The sequence below is a fragment of the Odontesthes bonariensis genome, chromosome 21 (assembly GCF_027942865.1).
Source record: "Odontesthes bonariensis isolate fOdoBon6 chromosome 21, fOdoBon6.hap1, whole genome shotgun sequence".
NCBI classification, from domain to species: Eukaryota; Metazoa; Chordata; class Actinopteri; order Atheriniformes; family Atherinopsidae; genus Odontesthes; species Odontesthes bonariensis.
Genome location: NC_134526.1, coordinates 2,632,603 through 2,647,778, shown reverse-complemented (window position 1 = coordinate 2,647,778; position 15,176 = coordinate 2,632,603). Strand labels below are relative to the sequence as shown.

The window sequence follows — 15,176 nt, the reverse complement described above, 5'->3', positions numbered from 1 at the left end:
ACTTTAACCCACTCATACTGGAAGCGATGTTCTGTAGCAGCGCCTTAATGTTCGTTAGCTCAGCTGCAGTATCCATCTGCAGTGGGTCTGTAGTAGCCGCCATGTGCTCCTCTGTGCCTTCCTGAGTCTGTCGAGTTATACTTCTCAAACCGTACTGTGTAAGGGTTTTCTGGACTTGTTGCATATTAATATCAAGTTGCAATCCTCCGCACGCTTATTTTCAGTGTTTAGGATATGTCCATCCTTATATAAAGGAGGGGGTAAGGTGAACGGCTTCGTAGCGGATTCCCTACACAGCCATCTTAGATGCTCGCTCCACCGGAACTTGCAGCATGTTTCTTAATGTTATAAATCTGATCTGCTTTTCTCCTTTAAACTGATAGTGAGGGGAAGTTTGAAAATACCCACAATGCAATGGGAAAATGCATTGAAAAGCACTTACCGAGGGCATTTTGAGCAATAAAAGCTGCATTTTAAACAGGACCTTGATATAAATGACATAACTGTCTTCATCAGACCTGTCAATGGGAAAATCGATTAAAAAGCACATAATGAGCCAAAAATGCCAAAAACAGCCCTATTTTTGAGGCCTCATAACTCAGCAATGACAGAGACCTCATTCAAAGTTTATATGTGACAGGAGACTCACCTTTAACTGAACTAAATGGTTTGTTGATAGGGCGGGCAGTAGATTGGTAACGATCAAAATTTCTTCACAAATTTTCTAGTTTTATATTATAAAGTGTTGCCACATTCTTGCAGTGTTTTTCTTTCCTCTTGATGTAAACTGATCTGATGGAACTGTTTGCTGTGAATCTGTGTTATCTACAAACTGAAATTATCTGAGAAATAACTCAGTTATTTTCTCTCCTTTTAACAAGTAAACAGAGCATTTAAAACACATTTATCTCTGTACTCACACAGCTTTGTTGGAGGCTTTGACCACTGGCAGCAGCCTCAGAAGAGCCTCCTCTGAAGCAGAGTATTTCTTCAGCTCAAACACATCCAGATGTTTTCCTGATGACAGTAAGATGAAGCCCAGAGCTGACCACTGAGCAGGAGACAGTTTATCTGTGGAGAGACTTCCTGACCTCAGGGCCTGTTGGATCTGCTCCACCAGAGAACGATCATTCAGTTCATTCAGACAGTGGAACAGATTGATGCTTCTCTCTGCAGACAGATTCTCACTGATCTTCTTCTTGATGTAATCAACTGTTTCCTGATTGGTCTGTGAGCTACTTCCTGTCTGTGTCAGCAGGCCTCGTAGGAGCCTCTGATTGGTCTGCAGGGAAAGACCCAGGAGGAAGCGGAGGAACAGGTCCAGGTGTCCATTTGGACTCTCCAAGGCCCTGTACACAGCACTCTGGTAGAAGAGAGTCTCTGTCAGTGTTTTAGACTTCTGAGACTTTTGTTGTTTTCCCATCAGGTTGAGTCCAGAGTTGATGAAGGTCAGATGCACATGAAGAGCAGCCAGAAACTCCTGAACACTCAGATGGATGAAGCAGAACACCTTCTCCTGGTACAGCCCGCTCTCCTCTCTAAAGATCTGTGTGAACACTCCTGAGTACACTGAGGCTGCTGAGATATCGATGCCACACTCTGTCAGGTCTGATTCATAGAAGATCAGGTTTCCTTTCTGCAGCTGCTCAAAAGCCAGTTTTCCCAGAGACTCAATCATCTTCCTGCTATCTGGACTCCAGTGTGGATCTGTCTCAGCTCCTCCATCATACTTGAGCTTCTTCACTTTGGCCTGAACCACCAGGAAGTGGATGTACATCTCAGTCAGGGTGCTGGGCAGCTCTGCTCCCTCTCTGGTGTCCAACACATCCTCCAGAACTGTAGCAGTGATCCAGCAGAAGACCGGGATGTGGCACATGATGTGGAGGCTTCGGGATGTCTGGATGTGGGAGATGATCCTGCTGGCCTGCTCCTCATCTCTGAATCTCTTCCTGAAGTACTCCTCCTTCTGTGGGTCAGTGAACCCTCTGACCTCTGTCACCATGCCAACACAGCCAGCGGGGATCTGATTGGCTGCTGCAGGTCGTGTGGTTATCCAGAGGCGAGCAGAGGGAAGCAGCTCCCCCCTGATGAGGTTTGTCAGCAGCACATCCACTGAGGTGGGCTCTGTAGCATCAGTCAGGGGCTCCTTGCTGTGGAAGTCCAGAGGAAGTCGACACTCATCCAGACCGTCAAAGATGAACACGACCTGGAACTGTTCAAAGCTCCAGATTCCTGCTGCTTTGGTCTCAGTAAAGAAGTGATGAACAAGCTCCACCAAGCTGAACTTTCTCTCTTTCAGCACATTCAGCTCTCTGAAAGTGAATGGAAACATGAAGTGGATGTCCTGGTTGGCTTTGCCTTCAGCCCAGTCCAGAGTGAACTTCTGTGTTAAGACTGTTTTCCCAATGCCAGCCACTCCCTTTGTCAGCACTGTTCTGATTGGTTCATCTCTTCCAGGTGGGCCTTTAAAGATGTCTTCTTGTCTGATGGATGTTTCTGCTCTGTCTGCTTTCCTGGATGCTGCTTCAATCTGTCTGACCTCATGTTCATCATTGACCTCTCCGGTCCCTCCCTCTGTGATGTAGAGCTCTGTGTAGATCTGATTCAGAAGGGTTGGCTTTCCTGCTTTAGGAATCCCCTCAAACACACACTGGAACTTCTTCTTCAGAGCACATTTAACTTTACGTCCACAAACTGCAGCAACAAGTTCTGAATGAAGACAACAAATAACATCAGTAAACAGACATTTCAACCCTGTACAGAATGAGTATCTGAACATCTGCTGTTCTGTGTGCTGAGACATCAGTAAATGTGTCATTTATCCAGCAGGTTAAACCTTTAGAGAAATCCTCTTACTGCTCTGCAGACGGTCAGCCAGCTCCTCCTGCTTCATTCTCCTCAGGAAGTGAACTGTGATCTTCACTAATGCCTCTCTGCTGCTCCTCTGCTCTTCATCCTCACCCTCCCTCTGACTCTCTAAGCATTCTGGGTAATCTGGACTCAGAACCTTCTGCATCTTCTTCAGCTCCTCCTTCACAAAAGTGAGCATGTTGTCCTCCAGCAGCTGGAACAGAAAACTATATGAATGAGCCAATCAGACTGAAACCATGGAGCCAAACATCAGATCCATGTTGGACACACTGACAACCCACTGGTCTACAGAGTGCAGCATGGAGATGGCTGTGAACAGAACAGATGGAAAAGTAGTTGTTGTACATGTACAGACCATAAATATGGAGTCCAGCTGTGTTTGATGCTGCTGGGCAGACGGACCACTGGGACCCTCTGAGCTCTGCTGGTCCACTCTGTGGAGGAATCATGAAGAATGAGCTCACATTGTGTCTGTGCACACAGAGAGCAACACAAGGTGAAGGTCCATGAAGGGATGTGTGGATGTGAGCAGTGAACGCAGCCATAAAGCAGCTGATTAACTCTGAAGCTGCACATCATCAGCATCTGTGTTCCAGAAGATAAGAGCTCAGTGTGTTTCTAACAGTGGGAGGAAGCTGAGGTCAGATGAAGCAGTGTGAGGAGGAAGGGATACAGAACTGTGTGAACAGACAAAAGATTTGTTTCTTTGTGAGGAGTCCAGCTGACGTGTTGGTTGGATCGTAGCTGTAGTTTCTAAAATACAACAAAAACTTCAATCTGGAATTAGTTCATTGGTTTCCAAACTTATTGAACAGAAACGAGTCCAAAGAAATGATTTCAGAGTCTTCACCGACCAACTTCTTTGTATTTAGAAAACAGAACCAAATGTAGAACCTGATGCAGCAACACTCAGTAAAAGTTGTTCTGGAGTCACAGAAAGACAGAAAGTTTACAGAATCTACAGGAACAGCGTTCTGGAAGCTTCTCCAACCAGCAGGTTACCTGCTGACAGGTGAGGGTGTCAGGGTTGGGTATAGAGGAGCATCTGTAACGTAGTTAAAAATGCATTTTATTATTTATTTTTTCCAAATTGTATTTGTAAGTTTTATTTATCATTTCATGATTATTTTGAGTATTTTTTAATTTAACTCTGAGTTATATTCATTTACCATTATTTTGTCAATTTTCCCTGAGTTAATTACACACCTGGGGTCCGTTTCACAAAGCAGGTTCAACAAACTCTGAGTCTATTCCTGAACTTTGAGTTGATCTACTCTGAGATAGAAAACTCAGAGTTTTCGGTTCCAGAAACGCTGATTTGAGTGGGTTTAATCAACTCTTAGTAGGTTCATCTTGAGTTTAGCGTGTGCGCCACAACTTTAAAAAGCCAATGGAGCCCTGATTCGACAAGTCACCATGGCAACGCGGAAGAGATGGGGCTACGTTTTTCATCAACCTTGAATTGGAAATCTTAATGCACTCATACGGCGAGTTTCAACACGTTTTTTTTTAGAAAGAAGTGCAACACCGCTGCAGCTACAAAAGTGTAAGTTTAAATGTAGTCCTTTGCAATCACAATAATATTACAGGGGAAACTGCTTGAATGGTAACCTATTCAGTTATTTAATTTAGGTGCAATCCCTAGGGTGAGAAGCGCACTTGGCAGCAGTTTAAGATGAAATATAAAAACATTGGGCCTCATCCAAGAACATTTTCGTATTTTTATTCTAAATTTCTCTTACTTTTTTCGTACGAATGTCTCGTACGAACACACCACGTCAGATTCAACAAACGCTCATAACTTCGGAAAAAGTGTGTAAACGACCTGCGTAAATGATGAATCCAACTCGTGCGTATTTAACACTAGAACTACCACGGAGGGGTCAATTGACCTTTTTACCTAAAAGACCCACAAGAGGGTCATTTGACCCTTTGAACCCCCTGCGGACACACCTTTTGTTGTGGAAATGTGGCTGTTAGCAGCTCACAGCTGTCACTTGAGTCACATTCCAATGACTGTTGAGTGCTGTATCTCTGCATCTTCGTTCCTTGGAGAGGAGCTTCTTTCACCACAAAATTCTTGAGGGAAATGAAGCAGTAGTCCACATGCACTGGTATTTATCCATCTAACAATTGCCAGGTTGCATTCACATGAGTCATTATGGTCACATGGCATGGGAGATTCACACGTTACAGTTTTTCTCGATTGGTTTGGCTCATTTCTTGAAACTGAGATGACATTCTCAAAATGACATGGACAAATCCCCAAACTAACAGGCGGTGTCTCAGAACAGAATGGCATTTCTCATTGCTTTCATCACATTTCAAATGCTTTGTACATGTCTCAAGCACTTAGTACATCTTTGCAAATGGTTATGTACAAGTGGCCTACATTTAACACAATCAGCCTACATTTAGAACATTTCCCAAAAAAGTGCATCTTGCTGATCTATCCCAATTGGTTTTTTCTCAGTGTAATGGTTGTTCTCTCCAAAACATGTCAGCACAATTTCATTGTATAAGTCATCATCTGCAGAATAGTCTGCTCAATTGTCAAAATTCTTTAAGAAATTGGGCCCAAGAGCTTGGGCCCATACAATACTGAGAAGCTCCTCCGTTTCCTTGACCGTTTATATTTATATTTAGTTCCATAGAACGAGAGGGGTCTCGAAGGGCTCCACCTACCCCAGTTTGTTGTTGTGTGGGACAACGTCAGTTTTCACCGTGGCCAACGCATCAGGGCATGGTTCGAGACGCATTCAAGGATGCATAATGTCCCACTTCCTCCCTACTCTCCATTCCTTAACCCTGTTGAGGAATTTTTCTCTGCTTGGAGATGGAGAGTGTATGAGCATCATGCTCAGAACCAGAGGTCCCTCCTCAATGCGATGGATGCTGCCTGTGAGGATATCACAGGCGATCAGTGTATAGGATGACTAAGGCATTCAAGGCGCTTCTTCCCACGGTGCATTGCTAGAGAAGACATCAGATGCGATGTTGACGAGAATTTATGGCCAAACAGACTGCAGCGGATGGATGGCCCGGAAGATGAGGAGGGTGACCAGGAGCAAGAGGGAAGTGACACAGAGTAGTCAGAATATTACTGTATTTCATTTGTGATGCTTGACTGGGTTTTTTTTTTTTACTGTAACATAGGCTACTGTAATGTATTTTGGTTTTGGTTTTGGTTCTTGCAGGTTTTTGTATTTTGTATACATAGGCCTATATTGTATACCTTTTCCTTTGTAGTTTTTTTCTTTCCTACCTACAGTAATGTGTAAAAATGTACTTGTGAATAAAAATAGTTACAATTTCCTCAGCAGAATGAGTGCAGTGTGTGTGGTGTGAAAATTTTATTCCTTTAGCTAGACCTTTTCCATAAAGACAAAACATCTAATCATTTTGACTTGCAGTGCTTACACAATGCCAAAGGGACAATGCATTTTGGAAGCACTGATGATTTGTGTGAGAAAGGAATTTAGTTTTGACACATGGGTAAACTATTTTTGGAGCGATATGAGCATGTGATGAGGATCCATGTGGTTGTGCTGCACCGTCCAGTTCATTTTGACAGGAGGACAAAATAAATGAAAATGTGCCAAAGCAATTGAGAAGGATCTATGCCATTTTTATGGTACTGACTATTTATATGGGACAGGGACTTCATTTTGAAGCAAGAATGAACATTTTGGGAGACATATGACATTTTGCTGGTTATCTCAAGTGTTGCGAAGAACTGCAAGTCTGTTTGGCCAAGTGACCCTATAGTTATAGGAATGTCATCTCAGTTTCAAGAAATGAGCCAAACCAATCGAGAAAAACTGTAATTCAACCATTATCTGGTTGCAGTCATATGATTCGTCATGATCACATGGGACATTCACACGTTCATTGAACCAATCATCGCGTTCGCGTGCACGGCAGACAACAGAATAGTAGCAATTTGCGCGCTCTCTGCATACAACCAATGAGAGTGAATTACGATATATCCCACAAGTCCAGCTCACCATGTTTTAAAAAAATAAAATACACATTCTGCATATGATGAATTATATGAAGAAAATGTGCTGACATGTTTTCAGGACAACCATTACACTGAGAATCAACCAATTGGGATAGATCAGCAAGGTACATTCATTTGAAAATTGTACTAAATGTAAGCTGATTGTGTTAACTGTAGGATACTTGTACATAGCCATTTGCAAGGATGTACTAAATGATTGAGACATGTACAAAAGCATTTGAAATTTGATGAAAGCAATGATAAATGCCATTCTGTTGTGAGGAACTGCAAATTAGTTTTGGGATTTGTCCATGTTTTGAGAATGACATCTCAGTTTCAAGAAATGAGCCAAACCAATGGAGAAAAACTGTAACACACTGTCCGCCAAACTGTGCTATCTGTCTTTGCTGCTGATATCTTCATGCAAGTTGTTATTTACCTGTGGTGATTTTGGAGGCTGACAGCCCTTGGGAAGAAGCTGTCTGTCCCTTTTGTCTTGGCTGTTACCACTGTAAGGTGTGACCCCCTCACCCCTCACCCCACACACGGCCCCTAACAGCCTCATTACCATAACAAAATGAGTGATTAGTGTATTCGGTAAAAGCCGCCGGGTCAAATGACCCCTCTCTGGTACTTCTAGGTAGGCAAAAAAATCCTGGTAGTTCTAGTGTTAAGGGGCACGTGCACGAGGATAGTAGATTTGCATACTCCACGACCAAAATTATACCATATAAGGCTGTGCTTCCTCGCTCCTGTGCCAGGAAGTGTTGAGTATTGAGTCATGAAAATGGCATCAAGGCGCATAAAGAACAACTTTAGGGGCTCTGAGACTGAAGTTCTGCTTTCAGAGATCCAGAAAGAACAACTTTAGGGGCTCTGAGACTGAAGTTCTGCTTTCAGAGATCCAGAAAGAACAACTTTAGGGGCTCTGAGACTGAAGTTCTGCTTTCAGAGATCCAAAAAGGAAAATCTGTCATTTTTAGCAGTCAGCAGTGGAATTACGGAACCTGCTAAAGCCAAGAAATGTGAAGTTATTACGAGTGCTGTTAATTCAATATCACCTGTGGTTCGTAATGTCACCGAAATAAAAAAATAATAAAATGGTTTGATATGAAAATGGCTTAAAAAAAAAAAAACGTCTCACCATGGCCAGGCGCTCGATGACGGAAACTAAAGCCGTGCAATCAGTTGTTGCCTCATCATGATGGCATGGGGGGGTCCATGAGGGGGGTCTTCTGGCACCTTCTGGTCTGCCTGGGCTGGTTCAGGTGGAGACCCTCGTTCATGGCAATATTGTACAAATCTTGCATGCCTTCTCTGGGCTATAGAGCAGCAATTATGATTGCAGGGCTCTCAAGTCTCACGCAATGAGCGTGAAACACACGCACTTCAACAAGTTCACGCGCTCACACTCCACACATGCCATTTCTCACGCTGAGAAATGATCAACTTCGTCGCACAGAAATTCTAATGGCCGATACTATAAACGAATCAATGGCAGGTTACTGTGCGCTGTACAGCTCTATAGCTCTGGTACAGCTGTCTTGATTTAGCAACCCATCGGCAAATCACAAAATAGAATTTCTCAGCCAATCAGAAAACAGAATTTCTTGTTGCCGGGTGAGGTCTGAAATAGCTTTCAGCCGTAAGCACGCGTGCAGAAGTTGTAGACGAGCTGGAGGTGGAAGAGAGCCGTCAGGATCATCAGCAGGTCATATCTTCATTTATTTTAATCTTTTGTTAGTTACTATAGTTTTCCTACTCCTTGTAAAAGACCAATACCTGCCGGTTAAAGTGTCCGTTGGAGTAGTAGGCCTAAATATTCAGCACACACCCTTTGACATGAGCAACTTAATGAAAAATATGTAGGAGTGTAATTCGGCTTCCGTGGTTCATTTTTTTCAAAGCTGACTGGTATGAGCAGATTCCCAATAAGGCTATCTACAATTGCCAAACTGGTATTAGTTCTGCCGCACTGAAATGCTGATGCAGAGAGGGTTTTTTCCATGGTGGGGCTCAATAAAACCAAGACCAGGAACATGTTGGCTCTGAATGGAACTCTGTCATCCATCATGACTGAAAATGGCTGACATTGAGCCACAGTGCTTTGTGCAGTGGTACATTTTACAGTGTTACACCATTTACACACAGCTCACCTCTGAGGCCGTGAACGTTGGTCTGCTTTAAAGTCAATATAACGACCCGCTGACCAATCGCTCTGCATGGACACACAGCTGCGTTCAGGTTCAGGTCTCTGATAGCTGCTAACAGGAAAAAAACGCTTGTTTAATTTAAATTTACATGTTCAGTAAAATTCAGTTTGGATTAAAATGTAAAAATGTGACAGTTTTCGTTTTAAATTATGATACAAATATATCAATAAATCAACTGAAAATTACACTTTGTTTCAATAAAGAGCAGAAAGACTAAAGTAAACATCACATTACACACATGATGCAGCTAATTAATCTCATCAGAGACATCAAGAACTGATCCAAGTCCCAAGAAATTCAGCTGAAACTGAAACATGATGCAGCCTCGACTGAACACTGAAAACTACTGACTGACAGTCTGATGAAAGACTCTGTCTGAGCCCCCCAACACTTTTTACTGATCCTCTCGTAAGAGACCCACTGCTGTACTGAGGATCAGCTTCATGTTATTGATCCATGTGACTTTGTTCATGTTAGACTGTTTGTAAAGCAGCTGACTTTGTTCATGTTAGACTGTTTGTAAAGCAGCTGACTTTGTTCATGTTAGACTGTTTGTAAAGCAGCTGACTTTGTTCATGTTAGACTGTTTGTAAAGCAGCTGACTTTGTTCATGTTAGACTGTTTGTAAAGCAGCTGACTTTGTTCATGTCAGACTGTTTGTAAAGCAGCTGACTTTGTTCATGTTAGACTGTTTGTAAAGCAGCTGACTTTGTTCATGTTAGACTGTTTGTAAAGCAGCTGACTTTGTTCATGTTAGACTGTTTGTAAAGTAGCTGACTTTGTTCATGTTAGACTGTTTGTAAAGCAGCTGACTTTGTTCATGTTAGACTGTTTGTAAAGCAGCTGACTTTGTTCATGTTAGACTGTTTGTAAAGCAGCTGACTTTGTTCTGTTAGACTGTTTGTAAAGCAGCTGACTTTGTTCATGTTAGACTGTTTGTAAAGCAGCTGACTTTGTTCATGTTAGACTGTTTGTAAAGCAGCTGACTTTGTTCATGTTAGACTGTTTGTAAAGCAGCTGACTTTGTTCATGTTAGACTGTTTGTAAAGCAGCTGACTTTGTTCATGTTAGACTGTTTGTAAAGCAGCTGACTTTGTTCATGTTAGACTGTTTGTAAAGCAGCTGACTTTGTTCATGTTAGACTGTTTGTAAAGCAGCTGACTTTGTTCATGACATTTATTTTAGAAAAAGGTCCCATATAATAAATATTATTACTAATATTTGACTCCCTAAAAGAGACCTATTTCAACATCCATTCTTTCCACTTTGACAGTTTCACATGTGAACATGAAATGGATGTGAATCAGAGCTCACATTAAACACAAGTTGGAATAAGAACTGTTCAAACTGACTCTGGTACATTTTACAGTGTTACACCATTTACACACAGCTCACCTCTGAGGCCGGGAACGTTGGTCTGATTTAAAGTTAATAAAACGATCATTTGACCTGTCGCTCTGCATGGACACACAGCTGGGTTCAGGTTCAGGTTCAGGTCTCTGATAGCTGCTAACAGGAAAGAAAAACACTTGTTTAATTTAAATTTACATGTTCAGTAAAATTCAGTTTGGATTAAAAAGTAAAAATGTGACAGATTTGTTTTGAGATTAAATCAAACATCACTGACATATCAGTAAAATTATAAATTTTGAATAAAATAAACTGAAAACTACACTTTGTTTCAATAAAGAGCAGAAAGCCTAAAGTAAACATCACATTACACACATGATGCAGCTAATTAATCTCATCAGAGACATCAAGAACTGATCCAAGTCTGAAATAATTCATCTGAAACATGATGCAGCCTCCACTGAATACTGACAGCTACTCACTGATAGTCTGCTGGATGACTCTGTTTGTTACTCGAAAGATTTTCCACTGATCCTCTCGTAAAGTACCCACTGCTGTGCCATCTCCGATGGATGCTGAGAAAAAATATTTTATTAATGAAAATGTTTTTTAAAGTGCATTTGATTTGTGAAATCCCCCCTGGATAGAATATTAACTCACTCTGACTTTACCTGTTATGTAAAGCTGGACATGATGAATATTAATAAATGCAGAAAATTATACATTTTAAATAAATCAACTGAAAACTTTGTTTTAATAAAGAGCTGAAAGACTAAAGTAAACATCACATTACACACATGATGCAGCTCATTAATCTCATCAGAGACATCAAGAACTGATCCAAGTCTGAAATAATTCAGCTGAATCTGAAACATGATGCAGCCTCCACTGAACACTGACAGATACTCACTGTTTGTCTGATGAAAGATTCTGTTTGTTCCTCGAAAGATTTTCCACTAAACTTCTCGTAAAGTACCTACTGCTGTATTCAGGTTCAGGTCTCTGATAGCTGCTAACAGGAAAAAAACAGTCGTTTAATTTAGATTTACATGTTCAGTAAAATTCAGTTTGGATTAAAAAGTAAAAATGTGACAGAAATTAAATAAATAAAAAAAGGTTTAAAAAAAGTAAAGAAAATAAAATAAACTGAAAACTACACTTTGTTTCAATAAAGAGCAGAAAGACTAAAGTAAACATCACATTACACACATTATGCAGCTAATTAATCTCATCAGAGACATAAAGAACTGATCCAAGTCTGAAATAATTAATCTGAAACATGATGCAGCCTCCACTGAACACTGACAGATACTCACTGATAGTCTGCTGGATGACTCTGGTAATAACCCCAGACATTTTCCACTGAACCTCTTGTAAAGGACCCACTGCTGTGCCATCTCCGATGGATACCGAGAAAAAATATTTTATTAATAAAAATGTTTTCAAAGTGTATTTGATTTGTGAATGATATATATCATTATATATACATCTACTGATGTATTTAGGTTCAGGTCTCTGATAGCTGCTGGAAGGGAAAAAAAACTTCTTAAAACTTTGACATGAACAAAATGATAAATTTGGAATAAATCAACTGAAAATTACACTTTGTTTTAATAAAGAGCTGCAAAATTGTAGTTATCTGAAACATGATGCAGCCTCCACTGAAAGCTGAAAATGACTCACCGTTTTGTCTGGATGAGAGCCAAAACATTTTTGATAAACTTTTTCAGTCTGGACACATTGCCGTCCTGAGGTTCAGGTTCAGCTTTGAATCTCTGACCTCTGAAAATATATCATTCAGTGCATTTGATTAGTGAAATCCCCCCTGGATAGAACAATAACTCACTCTGACTGTACCTGTTATGTATAGCTGGAGATGATGAATATTAATAAATTATGCAGATATCAAATATTTTAACTGAGAACTATTGATCATAATTGTTAGTCAGCTTGGTTTGAATACTGAAGACTTACTTTCTGTCAGATGGATCCATGCTGCTGAACTCACATCAGCTCACACACACTTTCTACCTTCATCTGCAGAGGAAACACACATCATTCATCTGCACATCAACTCACATCCTCTTTTCCATCATCTGTGCTGTAAAAAGATCAGCTGCTCCTCCTCTGATTGGCTCTGATTCTCTGTTTCATATCAGTGTCAGCTGAATGCAGTCAGACAGGAGTGCTGAGGCAGAGGAAGCTGCCATCAGCTGCTGTACTTCCACCACCTGTCCACTAGAGGGAGGCATGGAGCTACAGCCCAGCACACACCTCATGATCCCGATGACAATGATGAAGGATTCTGTCAGTTTAGTTTTCAGAGGACTTTTTAACAGCAAACACAAACAGGGACAGATGTTAGATCTGAGCTGTGTGAGGCTTTTAATAAAGCTGATCAAAAGTCTAAATACTGAGAAAAAGGAGCTGAAATTAAATCAAATGAAATCAACTGAATGTAAAAGTGACCGAACCATGATAAACACTGAACATCATCATCATCATCAGACTAAAAAAGTTAAATATATGCTGCATCACAGCTTCATAACTGACATTCAGCTCATTTTATTCTGAAAGGTCTGACAGGAAGCTGCTCTTTCTGACTTTAAAGGTGGAGACGACACTTTGATTCCAGGAAATAAAAACATAAAACAATTTGTTTGTGAAGAAAACAAAACATTGTTTGATCATCATTTTGATTGATTTCAGTTAATCAATAATCTGATCATCATGTAAATTTGTCTTCAAACTCAAACTAAAAATTGGGAATTTTGGCTCCATGTAAATGCATTAAAATTCATGTATCATGGGACAAAAACAGCCTTATTTGGAGGCCTCATAACTCAGCCATACTTCATCATAGACACATCATTCAAAGTTTAAACGGGTCAGGAAAGACTCAACTTTAACTGACCTAAAGGCTTTGCTGATATATTGTACAGCTTTGACACAACAGCAGTTTAACTTTTAGGAAAAATCAGGACTCCTCTCACTCTGCTGTCCTGGGGTCTCACACTCTATTTTTACCAGCTTTAAATGAATACCAAAATCACTCAAACAAACTTCTCTCACATCCAAAATATCTGCTGCACCCAGAGAAATTATACTTCAAAATGTAGGTATTTTTGTCCTCTTTCACACAAAGTCACCCTCATTGTGCTTGGCCTCACGGTTTTCTCTCAAATCACCTCTGAGCGCAGAGAGCGACCACTCGGGCTGCCATTGACGGCCATTATAACCAGGTCGCCTCATCTCCTTATCAAATCAATGTGAAGGCTGTTTTTAAAACTGCCATTAAAAAAATACCGTACATAGGAGCAGCATAAAAAATACACCAGTGGCTTCTGTCGTCCCTTCTGGCGCTCACAGTTGAATAATTTTTCAGATATGACTTATAGTTTTCAAACAACGACTGTTTGTTCAAGGCAAACATGTCAGTATTGAGCACCAAGGTCTCCCTGTCAGTCGGAGCTCCTCTGCTCTTACACACACAGCTGTCTCCATAGCAACTAATGACACAGCTGACCCTCCTTATAAGGGCACAGCCAAGATGGCTGACCTGTTATAACAGCTTTATGACAGCCACTTTGTTATGTCTGCTCCCATTACAACATGACTATAAAATGGCAGCCTTACATGTCTGTACATGACACATCTCTCTCTCCTTTCAGATAATAATCACCAAACCTGTTAGAAAATGGTACGATCCACCTCAGGGGTGTTTGAGATTTTACGGCTATTTTTCTGGTCATGAATGTGATAAATATATTTTAACTTAAATAAAATAAAAACATAAAACATAAAAATATCACCTGATCATCATGTTGATTGATTCCAGTAAATCAATAATCTGATAATCTGATCAAATATTTAAAAAATAAATAAATAAAAATAATCTGATAATCATGTTGATTTGTCTTCAAACACAAACTGATCAAATATTGTTCTGAACTAAGAAGTGAACATGTTCTCCAACATCACAGAGCAGAAACAAAGAGGAAAGTTTGAACTTACAGATTGTTCAGAGCTGAAGAAGAAGAAGACTCTCCACTCGACAGACTGAGACACAGGTGAGCTGCTTCCTGGAACCAGTCAGAGCCGAGTCCTCCTGTGAGGGAGGCGGGACAGATAGAACCTGTCTGACCAGTGGAGTTAATGTTAAACACACCTCCAAGTTCCTGAACAACAAACTCTGATCTGAACATATTTATTCAGCCGTTCTCTCTGAATGTTCTCTGAGATTCTCCAGAATCGCCATCAGAAACATTAAAACCAGGGTTTAAACTGGGATTTGTTCTGTGCAGGAGCTCTGTAGCTTCAGTGCTGCTACAGATGCACCAGATGTGTGCAGGTAGACTAAAAACATCTGTCATCATGTGACCAACTGTGAACACATCAAGGTGACATCTCTCTGGTCTGCACACCAATCAGAGCCATCCTGGATCCAGCTGTCTGTGTGTAAAACTGATACCAATAAACTGTTAAAAGTCCTCTCTCCTGTGTATCTGTATCAGCTCCAACAGTGGTGCTGTGATGGGGATGATGGGAGGAGACATGGATACCACAGTGTTTCAGATTTACAGTGAACTGCAGTTGATTTATCTCCTACAAACTGGATCAGATCTTTCCATGACTTTTCAGTGTCTGCTAGTTTCCTTTTCTTTGTTCAGATATTTCACAGGCAGCTCTGAACCTTCAACATTTAAAGGAAAATATCATGTTTGTTCATTAGAAAATAA

General features: G+C 40.8%; 1 protein-coding gene across 5 annotated transcripts; it reads right to left on the bottom strand.

The window, feature by feature from the left end:
- Positions 1 to 783: 783 nt before the first annotated feature.
- Positions 784 to 14,540, bottom strand: LOC142370789 (protein NLRC3-like). Of its 5 annotated transcripts, none has more exons than XM_075453268.1 (11): positions 14,452 to 14,540; positions 12,412 to 12,474; positions 12,121 to 12,219; positions 11,754 to 11,834; positions 11,348 to 11,449; positions 10,920 to 11,012; positions 10,483 to 10,596; positions 9,031 to 9,138; positions 3,227 to 3,305; positions 2,857 to 3,064; positions 784 to 2,709 (listed from the first exon to the last, which is right to left on the bottom strand). In XM_075453268.1, the coding sequence occupies exons 2-11, from the start codon at positions 12,429 to 12,431 to the stop codon at positions 917 to 919; spliced, it is 2,697 nt and encodes an 898-aa protein (XP_075309383.1). In that variant the 5' UTR covers positions 12,432 to 12,474; positions 14,452 to 14,540; the 3' UTR covers positions 784 to 916. The 5 variants fall into 5 exon arrangements, with proteins under 5 accessions (XP_075309383.1, XP_075309384.1, XP_075309386.1 ...); XM_075453269.1 differs by having other exon boundaries at positions 9,031 to 9,135; XM_075453271.1 differs by having other exon boundaries at positions 10,483 to 10,593.
- Positions 14,541 to 15,176: the final 636 nt, after the last annotated feature.